Raw genomic sequence first — 15,548 nt, forward strand, 5'->3', positions numbered from 1 at the left:
TGTGATTATCCCGTGTGTGCAGTAAGTTAGAGTGGAGGAGTAGGTTGTGGGAGTTGAGAAGATTAAGGAACTGTAAAGTTAGGGTATTTGAGGAAACATCAACACCTAAATATAAAAGGTCATATCATAAAAAAGTTAGAAGAATATAGAAGGAGCTATCTTTCATATCTATGGTTAGATGAAGAATTCTTAACTAAGCAAGGAAAGAGCAGATCATATAAAACAAAACAGACAATTTAAATTATGTAAAATTAAAAGACTTGGGGAGCACACAGCAACAAAATCAATGTGGCTAGGTCAAGAAGAGTAGCTGTCAATTGGCAAAAATATTTGGTTCAAATATCTCTGATAAAAGCCTGGCATCCAAGATATCCTCTGATCTATAAGAACGGAGGATGAAATATATATATATTATATATATTACATATATATAATATATATATAATACACACCCACACACACATGCACACGCACACGCATATCCCTTTTCGTGGTAGATTTCAGGCAGGGGGATGCTATAGGCATAGGACATCGCTAGTATTGTCAGACATGGCTGTTGGTCAGTTTTGTTTGTTTTTCTTAGTTTCAAGAGAAGGTTCAGTGGTAGGTGGAGTATTTTGGGAAATGATGTGTTGTAAAAAAATCTTTTAAAAATAATATTTTATTTTTCCCCAATTATATGTAAAGACAATTTTTAGCACTCATTTTTACAAGATTTTGAGTTCAAAATTGTTCTCCCTCCCTCCCACCCCTCCCCTTTCTAAAATGGTAAGCAATTTGATATAGGTTATATATATGCAATCATGTAAAACATATTTCCATATTGGTCACAGTAGTGAAAGAAGAAACACGCCAAAAGGAAAAAAAATGAAAAAAATAATAAAGTAAGTGAAAAAAGTGTGCTTTGATCTGCATTCAGAGTCCATCAGTCCTTCATCTATATGTGTATAGTATCTTCCATCATGAGTCCTTTGAAATCATCTTGGACCATTGTATTGCTGAGAAGAGCTAAGTCATTTATAGTTAATCATTTATAATATTGCTGTTACTGTGTACAATGTTTTCTTGGTTCTGCTCATTTCACTTTGCATCAATTCATACAAGTCAGAAAAGTATCTTTTAATGGAGAAAGAAAAGAAAGGAAAAGCACCCAGTCTGGCACAGAGTAAGTAAGGGTTTAATAAATGCTTGTTGACTAACTTAGAAGACATGGATTTAATTCCTGCCTTTTAATACTAGCTAGTTATGTGACCTTGAGAAAGTTAGTTCAACTTTGTAACTCAGTTTCCTTAGCTAAAAATGGGTACTAACACTTACACAACTTACCTCACAGGGTTTTTGAGAAGAGTACAAGGCGTATTCAGAATTGCTTTCCCTAAGCATGTTCACGGTGACAGGGCAGGATATGGATTGGACAGGGGACAGATCCCCCCTCTTTGGGAAAACTTATCATTCCTGTGTTAGATCAGCCACTGTGAGGCCTTGTACGATAGGATGGATTAGGGAGGTGACAGGGCAAAACATAAGTATTAGCTTGCACATTCTCCCAAAGCCTCATTTCTTTCAGTCCTAGCTTTGCTTTCCAAAGCCTGGGCCTAGGCTCTAGCTTTATTTGTCTGGCTGCTGGACTCCTTCTCTTCCCCTCACCTACATGGACTTTTTGGGAGGGAAATTCAGCTTCCAGAGCTCTGTAGTTTTAGTATATGTAAGTAGTAAATTTATGGTTATCAAAGTGTAATACTTTACAGGTCATGGGGAGAGGCAGTAGAATTCCCCAGAAAGGGTGAATCTAATGATTCTCCCTCAGGGTTTCTCCAAAGGTTCTCACAGCCTAAGAATAAGAAATAATAGTGCTAACACACCCAGTTTGGTTCCTTTCCCTCTCTGTTTAGTGACCTGTTCTCTAGTATTAAGTGGGAAGAGGGGAAGGGGAAACAGATGGCATTTTGGGGTATGGAGTTGAGTTGGCACTAGGAAGGGTATTCATTCTGGCCTTGGGGCAGGGGTTCTTACCGGTGGTCCACGGGTTTCCCTTGCCCACTATTCACAGGTCTTTGAATAGATTTTAAGGGGTCGGTGAACTTGGATCAGGAAAAAAAAATTACTTTCACTAACATTTGGATTCCTTCATAATCCTTTTGTTGTTCAGTGGTTTCAGTTCGTGACTCCATTTGGGGTTTTGTTGGCAAAGTTTTGCCATTTTCTCCAGCTCATTTTACAAATGGGGAAACTGAAACAAACAGCGTCTGACTTGCCCAGGGCCACACAGCTATTCTGAGGCCAGATTTTAACTCAGATCCAGCTCTCTATCCACTGTGCCCCTTTTTTTGGGTAATCCCATGTATTTTATTTTATACATTTAAAAACTTTATTCTGAGAAGTGGTCCATAGGCTTCACCAGACTGCTAAAGGAGTCTGTGATACCCCAAAACTTAAAACCCCCTGCTTTAGGTTCACCAAGAACAACTTACCTCCTAAAGTATCACTCTGCCCAATTCTCACTAGCCAAAGACCTTAAGCCCTCTCAGCCAGTAGGTAGAGCTCTGGACTTGGAATCAGAAAGACCTGATTTCAAATTCCATCTCAAACATCTACTAGCTGGATGATTGTGGGCAAGTCACTTAACATCTCCCAGCCTCAGTTGCTTGATCTGTAAAATGAGGAAACTAATTTTATCGGGTAGGGTTGTTGTGAGGATCAAATGAGAAAATACAGGCCAAGCGCATCACAAAACTCAGAGTGGTATATAAACACTAGTGTTGATTATTCCCTGTGTCCCTGGGTTCTTCTTTTTAAACTAACCTTAATTAATGCCTTTTGTCTGAACACTACTGTCATTTCCTCATAACCCTATCACTTTCCCAAGCTCCCCAAACTGAAATTTCCCTAGTTAATGAGAAAAGGAGTTAACAAAAACAACCAGTCCAGTGACCGTTTTGGCCAATGTATGTGTGCAGCATCCTGCTCTGGAAGTTCTTGAGTTCTTCTGGATACAAAATATTCCTGGTCTGCGAGGATTTCACTCTTTATTAAGTTTATTACAGAGACCTTTGCATTCTGTGATGCATAATTGCACTGTTGAAATCACAGCTTCAATCAATCCATCAGTCAAGGAATATTTATGGAGTGACTACTATACAAGGATGAATTTGACCCCTTTCCCTACCCTAGAAGAGTGCCTGGTCTTTCCAGGGAGATAAGAGAAGTACAGAAAGATGCCCAAGCAAGTAAAGGGAAAGGTGACGAAAGAGAGACTTTGATCAGTGCCAATTAGCAGTGCCAGGAAAAGCTTCATGAGGAAATAGACTTGGGTTGGACTTGGAAGGACAAACAGGATTTTGATAGGCAGAAAAGACAGGAGGAGGCACGATGAGCACAGGCTTGGGGACAGGGACAGGATGTGTTAGGCACATTCCATCAACAGGGTCAACCAGTTTAGCTGGATCAGAGGCACCATTTTAGGAATACTGGGAGAAAAGATTGGAAAGGTAGTTTAGGACCAGATTAGCCCCAGTAGGGCCTCAAATACCAATCAAAAGAGTCAGGTTTAACTTCCCTGAAATAGTGCCATGAACAGGGTGGGGCACCTTCTTAATGGTGCTTGATGAACTTGAGAAGATTGATGTCTCATTGTTGGTATTGCCTTAATCTGTCCTCGAGACCCAGGGGGAAAGGTCCAGCTTCTCAATATTTGAGCAGTTCACAAAGTCCTCAGGGTATCTGTTGGCCTTGAATGCATTGATGGGGACTTCTGTGATGTGGGTGTTATCACAGACCAGGAGAGAAAAGGTGACTTTTTTCAGGGCTGCTTGCTGCTGTGGGGTGAATACTCCAGGTTTCTTCCAAAAGAACCTACAGGGGAGGAAAGAAGGTCTCCAAATGGCACTCCCCCTGCTGCCCCAGGACCAAAAAAAAAACCCAAAAAACAAACCCACAGAGCCTCTGACCAGCTAGGGACCTTACAGGCGGCTTAGCAGGATTCAGGAGAATTCCTGAGCAGGAATCCCCTCTACAACACAACCAAACCATGGTCATTGAGCTTCTGCTTTACAGACCTTCAGAGAGGGTAAACCCATTATTTATGACGGGAGCCCATTTCACCTTGGGATGTTGAACATCTAGTCAATATTTACCCCTTTGCAACTTCTAACCATTTCTCATGGTTCTCCCATTTGGGACAAACAAAAGCGGGGTAATCTGTCTTCTACATGACAGTCCTTTAAGGACTTGAAAGACTTGGGCTGTGGTCCTCAAACTTGCATGTTGTATATACTTATGGACTAAACCTCACTTAATCTCAGAAACACTCACTTGCCAATGGACCCATGTACTTGGGTGGGTGCTAGTTTGGAAGCCAGAAGGCTGTGGCATAAAAATGAGATGTTAATAATGGGCCTTAAGTGAAAGACTTTGACAGATTCTTCCTTGACAGGGGGTGATGTATGTGCATGTGTATATCTTGAGGTGGGGCAGAGAGGGATAGAAACAGTCTTTAATTTAGAAACCCGTCTAAGAATATCCTTCCCTTACTAGGTTCTCTCTTTTCTCCCTCCTGTGGGGTACAAAAGTCTGTCACCAAGGGGAATAAAAATGAAAAAGAGGGAAGAACTTTTATCACTAATACTAGGGAGGATAAAAAAGTTCCACCCTTATGCCAAGAAGATCTAGAGTCATAGAATGTTGAAGTTGGAAAAAGCCTCAGAATTCAAACCCCATAATTTACAGAAGAGAAAACTGAGGCCTAGAGAAGGCAAGAGACTATCTAAGGTGAGAGGTGGTTAGTGGAAGTACTAGAACCCAGCTCTTAAGACTTCTAGTCCTGTTTTCTTTCTGCTATTTCATGATGTCCCTTGATACTGTTAAAATCACTTCTATTTTTTCCATCTCATTTTTTTAGCTTGAGGACACTCACCTGTCTCCATCTCTGATCTTTCTGAATTGCCTCCCCAGGAGACAGCTCAGGAGGGGCCCAACTCTGCCCCCTGGCACTAAGGGCTCAGCAACGGCTCCAATCCACACGTCAATGTTGTCTGAGGTCCCATACAGCTTCATGAACTTTTGAGCCAGTTTCCGGTTGTTTCCCAACACAATACTCAATTCTTCTACCGTCTTAGGCTGCGAGAGGCCACAGAAGCGTCTCCAGGCATTGTACCCTGGGGATTGGGTTAGGGGGGAAGGTAGACACAGTCAATCAATAGACAAGAATTTATTGAATTCTTATTATGGGCCAGACACTGTGCTATAGAAAGAAAGACACTGTGGAGATAGAAAGAAAGGCAAAAACATGATCTTGGACCTCAAAGGAGCTCATATTCTAATACAGAAGACAGCATACAATTATATGCATATAGGTTAGAGATAAAGTTGAGGGAAGGCAATCTCAAAAAGAAGGCACAAACAGTGAGGAAGACTATGAAAAGCCTCCTGCAGAAGGTGGGATTTGAGCTCAGTCTTGAAGGAAGCCAGCAGGCAGAAGTGAGAAGGGAGGACATTTCAGACAGGGGGATAGTCAGTGAAAATGCCAAGAATTGGGTGATGGAGTCTTGTGTACGAGGGATAGTAAGATGGCAGGGGTTTCTAGATCATAGGGTATATGGAAGAGAAGGCAGTGTAAGAAGACAGGAAAGGTAGGAAGGGGCCAGGCTGTGAAGGGCTTTAAGACTCAGATATAAAGAGTACTTTATATTTGATCTTGGAGGTAAAATGAGAGCCAATGGAGTTGATTAAATAGAGTAGTAATGGGGAAGCTAGACAGTACAACGGATAGACTACCAGTATTACAGTCAGGAGGACCTGAGTTCAAATCTGACCTTAGACGCTAGCTGTGTGACTCTGAGCAAGTCATTTAATCCTATTGCCTTTCCCCACCCCTCACCAAAAAAAAAACAAAAAAAAGAGTTTAGCTTTATTTTAGCTATTCATTTTTGTTAACTAGGCGCTAAGCCCTGTCGTTTCTAGTGGTTAAAGAAGGGCAGCACCATCCCTCCAGTTCCTCATACTCAAAGCCTAGGAGTCATCCTGGATTCCTCACTATTTTTCATGCCATCTGTTGCTAAGGCCTGTTGATTTTACCTCTATAACATCTCTCATAAATGCTCCCTTCTCTCTTCTGAACACTGCCCCAGCTCTGGTGTAGGCCCTCATCACCTCACACCTGGATTACTGCAATAACCTGCTGTTGGGTGCCTGGAACATAGTAGGCGCTTAATAAATGTTTATTGTTTGACTGCAAGTGTTGTCAGCTCTCGAACTGGGACAGAGTCTTAGCTGCCTACCTTAGTTATGGTTCTGCACACACGTTCTTGATTAAGGCACTATCCAGAATGAGAATGCTTTGTTGTTGTTCAGTAGTTTCGGTCTTGTCTGACTTCACAACCTATTCGGAGTTTTCTTGGCAGAGATACTGAAGTGGTTTGCCATTTCCTTTTCCAGCTCATATTACAGATAAGCAAACTGAGGCAAACAGGGTTAAGTGACTTGCCCAGGGTCACACAGTAAGCGTCTGAGGCCAAAGCAGCAGAAATAAGCTTTTCCTACCTCCTCACTCCACCCCTACTCTCCTTTCTTGAGCTCTTCCCCCAGCCCTCTTAATCATTTTTTAACACTTTTAATTTAGTTTATTACTGGTACTCTGAGACAATAACAGTTATTGTTTTCCTGTTATGTATACTTAGTTAAAAGTATATACGAACTGTTAGAAGAAGCAGCCCTGATGTAGTAAATGGAATACTGGCCTTGAAGCCAAGAAAACCCAGGTTCAAATTTCACTTCTGACACATAGTAGCTGTGTGTCCCAGGACAAGTCACTTAGCTCCCAGTATTTTAGTCAACTTTCGAAACTCTCAGGTGAGAAAATTCCCTCTACCAATGCTGATTGGCACCTTCTCTGCAGCTTAAGGTCATAACTGATCCCTGCATTGATCAGAGCTAGACATTTAAAAAAATATAGCTGTGTGCCACAGAGGGGTAGAAGATCAGAGGATCTTAGAGCTCCAAGAAACTGTAGTCATCTAATCCAATCTGGCCAGCAATTTTAAGAATGATTTTGAGCGACTAAGTCATTTTGACTATTATAAATATCCAAATTAACTATAAGGGACATATAAAGAAAGACGTTATCCACATCCAAAGAAAGAACTGATAAATAGATGTATAGAATAATTTTACATGCATATATAGATACATATATACATACATACGTACATACATACACATACACACACATATGCTTATTTGTGTCTAATGGTAGCCATCTCTGAAGTGGGGGAGGGGGGAGAAAAAGGAAATTTACGTGATAACTTTGTTGCATATTTCAAAGGAATATCAGGTTGTACATAGTGAATTTATGGTTTCATGTGCAATCATCTTTTTAAATTGTACTAAATTAAGGAAATTCTTGTTTTATTCCATAAATTAAAAAAGACAATCTGGTCTCATTTTATAGATGAGGAAACTGAGACCCAGACTGGTCTAGGGAATTACTCAAGATCCTCCATCTGTGAAATGGGGAAAGTGAATCTTAAGAACAGACACCAGCAACCCTCTGCAATTTTAAGATGGCCTGAATTCCCAATACTGAACTCGGTATAAAGAACCTTCAGGAGCCCTATATAAAAGCAGAGGGTTGCCTGGTTATAGGCTCTATATCCAGGCCTTTCTCACCTGGCAGCCCATGGTCCCGCCCTCTCTGCATGTTGATGGAGGCCAAGTCAAATCCGTGGATCTTGTGAGTTGGCTGGAAAAGCTTGTCTCGCAACTCACTGCTCATTATTTTATTTTGCTTCAACAACTTGGAGGGACTGACCAGCATGCCACGGACAAAGGGGTCAATTCCACCTGTAACGAGATAGCCAGAGACATGACACTCCCTGAACCTTAAGACACGCTAGGCTCAAAAGGAAAACAAGCCACGAAAAAAGCAATCTGGGTAGGGAGAAGGGAAGATCTTTACTTTGTCTTAGTGATCATATATTATGGATTGAACACATATATTTTGACCTCTGGTCATTTTGACCACCAGATAGTCTAAGTGACCTCCTTCTCCATTATTAGCTGCCTTAAGTCACCTCCCCATCATTAGAAACATGGGGGTAGGAGAAGAACCCTTAACTGTGGTCCTGGAGAAACATTCTGAGTCCTGGGGATGATTCTAGGTAGACTGCCAGAGGCAGAATGGCCTAGTAGATAGCATGCTGGCCCTGGAAATAGGAAGATCTTGGTTCAGATCCTGCCCCTTGACATTTATTAGCTGTGGGATCATGAGCAAGTCACTCTTTGAACCTCAGTTATCTCGTCTGTAAAATGATAGGCTTGTACTAGAGGGCCTTCAAGGCCTCTGTGATCCCATGATCCCACGACTTTATCCTGGCAATGAGGGAAGAGGAATAGCTGCAGGGGCTGACTCTTTACAATTGAACAACAGAGACCCAGGGCTCTATCGCAATCCCTCTTAAAGGTATTTCCAAATCTTAGGATTATTGTCACAGAATCATGGAAGGTGAGATCCAAGAGGGACCTTTTTTTTTGTTCAGTTGTTCTAGTTATGTCCAACTCTTTCTGACCCCATTTGGGGTTTTCTTGGCAAAAATACTTGGAGTAGTTTGCCATTTCCTTCCCCAGTTCATTTTACAGATGAGCAAACTGAAGCAAACAGGGTCAAGTGACTTGCCCAGGGTCACAAAGCTAGTAAGTGTTTGAGGCCAGATTTGAACTCAGGAAGATGAGTCTTCCTGACTCCAGGTCTGGCACTCTATCCATTGTGCCCCCTCACTGCCCCTTAGAGGTACTTTAGTCTTCCTCTAATCCAATGCCTTCATTTTACAGAGAGGGAACTTGAGTTAAAGTCTCATTAAAAAGAATTGTATATAAAATATAGAAATCTTTAGGGCTTTCAACTGATGAAACCATAAGTGCTGGTCTGAAGTTATGGACTATCTGGGAAAAAAGGAAGATTGAGGGAATTAGGAAACAAAACAAATAATAATATTTTGTGTAGTGCTTTAAAGTTTGCAAAGCGCTTCATATATACGATTCCATTTGATGCCCCACAACAACCCTGCAAAAGATCTGCTATAGATATTACTGTCTCTATTTCACAGACGAGGAAACTGAGGCTTAGAGCAATAAAGGGACTTGTCTACAGGCACATAACTTGGAAATGTCAGGGGCAGAATCTGAAACCAGGTTTTCCTGTCTCCAAGTCCAGTACTCAATATGCTATACAAAGCAAACCTAATTACATACTGAAAATTGCCTCAAAATTCATTTTTTGTATGTGTAAATAACTTCACATTTAATACCTCAGAGGGGAAAAACATCACTAGTGCTGAATTTTTAACATGGAAAGGTGTTATATCATTTGGATTTTGCGGGATATAGTTTGTGAAGCATTAAGTGAAGTCATCGCCCATTGAATCTTCCTATAGTGCTCACAGAAATCTGACCCACGTAAATAAGGGAACAAATAAGTCAGATACCCCTTGAGACCCTTCTTGTTGGGAATGAGTGGGCAGTCTGGTGAAGGTTAGAGCAAGTTGGAGAGGGAGGCAGTAGAGGTGCAGGGAGTGGTGGGAACAGCCCTCCGGGGAGACACTTACCGTCTTTTATAATCCTCCAGGTATTAAAAAAGAGAGTATTCAGGGGAAGCTCTGGTTCAGAGCCCCAGGGCTCATAATGCTCATCCAGTCGGTGGATAATAGATGGGACCTCAGTATGACCGAATCTAAAGGCCATGGTGAAGACATTGGCAATGCTGGGATCCACTGATTCATCGTAGCCTTTGTACTTGGGAATCTCCTTCTCTAGCTCCTTCCCCAGCACCAAAGGCAGGTAATTTTCAAAGGTGATAACCTGGGAGAAAAGGGCCGAGGAGAACAGGTGACAGAGGGTTGAGACCTTTAGGTCTGAGGGAGGAAATCTTTGACGAAGCTAATTAAACAGTCTGTCTCTGAACAGAGATCGTGCTATTGGTGATGGTGAATAGAGATGATCTGGTTGGGAGAGGATAGCCATTTTCTGTTTCTATAGAAGACAAGTCAAAAAGGCTGAATTTTCCATAGGACCGCAGAGAGGCAGCATAATGAAGTGGATAGAGAGCCAGCCCCAAAGCTAAGAAGACCTGGGTTCAGGTCCTGCCTCTGACACATACTAGTTGTGTGCCCCTGGGCAACTCACTTAACCCTTCATTGCTCTTAAGACTATAAGTTGTAGGAAAGGTACAGACCTGCATTATTAGAAGGAATTTCCTATACCAATGCAATCCCTAGCTTAGTCTCTAACTCTATCCCATAGTTGGAGAATATTTGAGCTGGATGAGGCCTTAGATAGCAATCCAGGCCAACAAGTTCAAAAACAGCCCCTGCTCTCAAGGAGCTCACTTTCCATTTCATGGAGAGGAGCAGTGATAGTGGTGGCTAGACATATAAACAGATAAGCACATGCACAATAATTTGAGGAGGGAAAGAACCCTAATGACTAAGACTTTTAGGAAGATTTAAAGAGTCTGGTCAATGCAATCACCAGCTATGATTCTAGAGGACCAGAAATGAACCATATTACCTAACTCCTAATAACTAAGGCTTTCAGGAATGGCTTCCAGTTCAAGATGGCATCTGAATTAGGGACATTTGTGGTGCAAATATTAAACACTCCCATTTAGGAGACAAAGCAGGTCCAGAGAGGTTAAGAATCTCACCGCTGGTAAGTAGCAGAGCTGGGAAAAACTTGAGTGATAGGAGCACAAAAGTGATTCTGGGATGCTGCAAATCCAGTGTTTTATTTGGGGCTAGAAAGCTGAATGATGAAAGAGGAGATGGAACAGTGGCAGAAGAAGAAATAAAAGGAATGAGGGAGGGGGGAGAAGATAGAAAAGGAAAACAGAGGTAAGGAAAAGAGGAAGAAGGGATGTGGTGCTGAACTGAGAGAAGTACCTCTCCAGGCAGACTAGAGCAAAGGAGAAAACAAACAAGCTAATGCACTGCTGATGGAATTGTGGATTGGTCCAGTCATTCTGAGAAACATTTGGGAACAATGACTGAAAAGTCAACAAATCATATGTACCTTTTGACCCAGTGATATCACTACCAGGTCTATACTCCAAAGAACACAACGAAAGAGGAAAAAAGGCCCATTTGTACAAAATTATTTATAGTACTTCTTTTTGTAATGGTGAAGAACTAGAAACTAAGGAGATGCCTACCAGCTGGGGGAGGGAATGTAATTGCTATTTTGCTCTAAGAATTGATAAAAAGGGTTTGGTTTCTGAGAAACCTGGGAAGGTTTGTAGGAACTGCTGCAGAGTGAAGTGAGCAGAATCAACAGAAAAATGGATCCACTGACAACAATTTCATAAAGACAAACAACTTTGAAAGACTTAAGAACTCTGATCAATGCAATCACCAACTATGATTCCAGTATGGTTCAGTGATGAACCATACTACCCACTTTCTGACAGAGAAGTGATGGATTCAAGATTCAAGATTCAGAATAAGAAATACATTTAAGACAGGGCCAATATAGGAATTGACTACACATATTTATTTCAAGGGTTTTGTTTTTTCTTTTTCTTTTTTCCCCAATGAGAGAGAATAGGAAAGAGAGAAAATAAGTGCTTATTAATTGAAAAGAAAGTTAAATAAAATAAACATTACATTAAAAAAGACCACAGCAGAACAGATATGAGTATGCAATCTCCTTCCCTACCTGTGTGATTGCACCCACAATTTTCCGGGCTTCCTGGTAGATTTTTTCTCCATCCCAATGGGGGTTGAGCCTCTTCAGCTCTCTAGCCAACCGGTTGTGCTCCCGTAAAAACATGGTGTGGAAGATTGCCAACATAGTCTGTTCATTGGCCCGGGAATCACCTAGGAAAACCAAAGAAGCTTTTGGATTCCTCAACAGTCACAGGGCCCAGGTATAGGGAGAAGAGTGGGGAGGCAGGAGAAACAAAGGGAATCACCTTAGGATCTAGGTTCCTTATCACATGTGACTTGCTTTCAGGTCATTTCAATTCAACTCCATTTAATTTGTTTTATGGACTAAGTGTGCATGGCAGTAGGGAATATGAAGACAAAAATAAAATAGTCTCTGCCTTCAAGGAGTTTACATTCTACTGGGGAGTGTATGTGGATATATAACATGCACATAGATAAATAACTACAAAACAATTTTAAGAGAGAGACAGAGACAGAACAAATGGCTATGGGAATAAGGAAGAGCCTCTAGTAAGAGGTGGCACCTGAACTGTGCTTTGAAGGAAGGAAATATGTGTTTATTACATGACTATTATGTGTCAGGTGCTATTACAAATATTATCTCATTTAATCCTAACAACATTTTGCAGTTGAGGAAACTGAGGCAGACTGAAGTTAAACCAATTGCCCAGGATCACATAGCTAGTAAGCATCTGAGATCTGATATGAACTCAGGTCTCTCTGACTCAAGGCCCAATGCTCTCTCCACCAGGCCACCTCGATGCCTCCAGGTAGCCAGGGATTCTAAGAGGCAGAGGTGAAGAGGAAGACCATTCCAGGTAGAGGCTCCACCTGGGCAGATGTGATTTCCCATATGTCTAATGGCTAATAGGCCAGGATGAGTGGAAAGGAGAATGCATAGGGGAGAATACTATGAAATACGACTGACTAGAATGATTGCTGGGAGCCAGTTGGTGGAGGACTTTACATAGATAGAAGAATTTTGTGGTTTATCCCAGAGGAAATAGGGAGTCACTGAACGTTTTTGAGCAGAGGAGTGATATGGCTATATCTGTGTTTTAGAAATATTGCTTGGGAAGCTATGAGGAGGGTAGATTGGAAAGAGGAGAAATGAGAAGCATGGATACTGTTTAGAAGGCTATTACAACAGTATAGGTGAGAGAGATAAAGGCCCAAAATCATTTTCTTCTTATCTCATCTTCTTCCATTCTAACCCCATGATAACTTGTGTAGTGAGTATCCAGACATCTTATTAGGCGATCCACAGGAAGCCTCTCAGCCTGCCTCAGTCAGGCCATTGTCTCTAGGCCTCTTAAAACACACCTCTGCTTTCTTCAGCTCTTTTCCTTGGGATATCTCTGTTCTTCCAGACTCCCTCAATGTGATTCTTCCCCAGTTTTTATCTGGGGCCCTGGGGCTCTCAAGATAATTGTTGACCTTATTTACCACCTCCTGACAGCATTGAGAGTCAGCATGGTACAGAAAGGTAATGTGGTGTAGTGGTCAGGGCATTGGACCTGGAGTCGGTAAGACCTGCTTCAGATACTTACTAGCTGTGAGACCTTGGGTGAATCACTTAATTTCTCTCATCTTCAAATAGGGGGTTGGACTTGACAGTCTTCCAGTTCCCTTGGAAGATCTGGTTCATGGATAGACCTTAAGTTTCCTTCTTGCTCCAGTTCTATTATCCTGTCCTATGCCTACCCACAAAGCCAACTGGGCTTTTGACCAGTGCCTATAGGATAATCTGCTCTATTTCATTTTCCCTGGATATAGGTGAGAAGGTAACAGTAGGGACTTTTCTCCTCCTGAAAACTGCCTTGTGGCGTCATGTGAATTTTCCTGGTCTGTTTTATGGCTGGTAGACTGTCCCATTTCTTGTCCTTGCACCATCTCTTACAATGTCCTCCCCCTCCTTTCTCTTGGCCCTCATTCTCTGCTTCTCAGTAGGTATAGCAGACCATATGTCCCACATTTTCCAGGACAGTCCCAATTTCAAGAAAGGAAAGTATACTTTTAGTGCGGTTTTACAAAAGGAGTATCTTTTATTGGATGATGGGCACCAATTTTTGGTTTGGCAAATATGGGCACTATGCCAATAGGACTCACCAGCCAAGAAGCAGGGGACTCCAGCAGTGGCATTGATGAATTTACAGGGACTGGGAAGCTTGTAGTCAAAGGGTAGGAAGGCCAATCCATTATCAGAGTATTCCTCATTGACTGCCATCAGGCCCAGGGGGCAGCTTGTGTTTCGGAGTTTGTTGGCTAGGAGTGGTTCAGGTCCATAGACCATGCTGGCATCCAGGAAGGAAGTCAGGGAATTGATTTGCTCTCGGGCCAATGAACTGAAGGGGTCTGTAGGGCAGACAAATCCAGCCCGGAAGAAGGGCATGCAAGGTCCTTGCTTATTCAACTTGGGGTCACCAGGTGGAAACTAAAATAGATAACAGGAAGCACCTCAGCAGGTTTGGCAAGACTGGGCCCATCCTATCTTATCAGAAGCCCTCATTTCCAGGGATATAATAAAGCATATGGGTTTTGTACATATTTGTCTGTATACAAGTTGTATGGGTCGCCTCTCTAACATAGTGCCTGGCACATAGTAGGTATTGATTTATTGACTATTTAGCTCATTTAGGAATTTTATCCATAAGACCATGTTTACTAAACCCTGATGGCCACAATTTACATTAGTGGTCCCGCATATACAATGGTGAACTTGGTTGATGTGTTGATTAGTTTTTTTCTGAACTCTTTTTTCTCTCTTTCTGTTCTTTATTTTAAAGGGTGGCTCTTTGGGAGGGGCCAGGGTGAGCTGTCAGAAAATGAGGGTGATGGAAAAATAAAACATATCAGTAAAATTTTCAAAAATTACACTGGTGTTCTAGAATTCAAGTATGTGAATGGAGGGAGAGCTGATGATTCCTGTGGCACAGGGGTCCCCATTTTTTTTTGTGAAGGAGCTACTTTTCATAGGGGAAAGGGAAAATGTTAGTACAATGGAAAGAATTCTGCTTTTCAAGTCAAAAGACTCCAGAGTTCAAGTATTATATCTTCCATTTACCAGCTGTGTGACTTTGAGCAAATTACCTCCCCTCTCCGGGCCTCAGACTCCTCACTTTTGAGATGAGGTCAAATAGGGTCACACAGCCCTTCAAATCTATAAGATGAGGAGGTTGAACTAGATGAGTGAATGTCAAGGTATCTTCCAGCTCTAAGATTCTGTGATTTCCTTCCCTGAACCCTTGTAATCACCGTGGGAGGGAGGGAGAAGGACAGAGGAGCTGGGCTGAAAGGGAAGTCCCTGAGAAGAATGGGGGAATCCAACAGAAACAAGGAAAGAGACTCATTCTTAGCTAGAATGCCTTCCCTGCCAGGAGTCCTAGCAATCTCCATGGAGGTGGGAAGTGGCAAGGTAGGTGGTGTGGCATCAGCAGACACTTGAAGAATAACAGAATCACAGAATTTCAGGGTTGAAAGTGAATTCAATAGCTCTCTTGTCCAATCCATACCTCCAAAGGAATTCCCATTACAACAACTTAGAGAAGGGGTCATTCAATCTTTTCTTGAGGACCTCTAATGAGAACTGGTGGATGGGGAGAATCTACCACCTCCCCTGCCCCTATAGGGAGTAGCTTTAATTGTTACTGTTTCTATACATCGAACCTAAGTTTGCTTGATTTGGGACAGCTAGGTGGCACAGTGGGTAGAGCACCAGGCCTGGAGTAAGGAAGACTTGAGTTCAGATTCAGCCTCAGATATTTGACCTGTGTGACCTTGGGCAAGTCACTTAATCCTGTTTGCTTCAGTTTCCTCATCTGGAGAAGGAAATGGCAA

The 15,548-nt window shown here is 42.0% G+C and overlaps 1 protein-coding gene across 1 annotated transcript in view; it reads right to left on the reverse strand.

The window, feature by feature from the left end:
- Nucleotides 1–3,009: 3,009 nt before the first annotated feature.
- LPO (lactoperoxidase) overlaps nt 3,010–15,548 on the reverse strand; it is a 30,141-nt gene continuing 17,602 nt past the window's right edge. The window contains exons 8-13 of the mRNA XM_027870415.1: nt 13,821–14,145; nt 11,701–11,861; nt 9,597–9,849; nt 7,663–7,836; nt 4,913–5,153; nt 3,010–3,852 (exon numbers count right to left, since the gene is read on the reverse strand). Of these exons, the coding sequence (XP_027726216.1) occupies nt 3,645–3,852; nt 4,913–5,153; nt 7,663–7,836; nt 9,597–9,849; nt 11,701–11,861; nt 13,821–14,145 (1,362 nt within the window). The 3' untranslated portion in view covers nt 3,010–3,644. The remainder of the gene's footprint in view (nt 3,853–4,912; nt 5,154–7,662; nt 7,837–9,596; nt 9,850–11,700; nt 11,862–13,820; nt 14,146–15,548) is intronic.

Source organism: Vombatus ursinus, unplaced genomic scaffold, assembly GCF_900497805.2.
Source record: "Vombatus ursinus unplaced genomic scaffold, bare-nosed wombat genome assembly UNPS02014797.1, whole genome shotgun sequence".
Lineage (NCBI taxonomy): Eukaryota > Metazoa > Chordata > Mammalia > Diprotodontia > Vombatidae > Vombatus > Vombatus ursinus.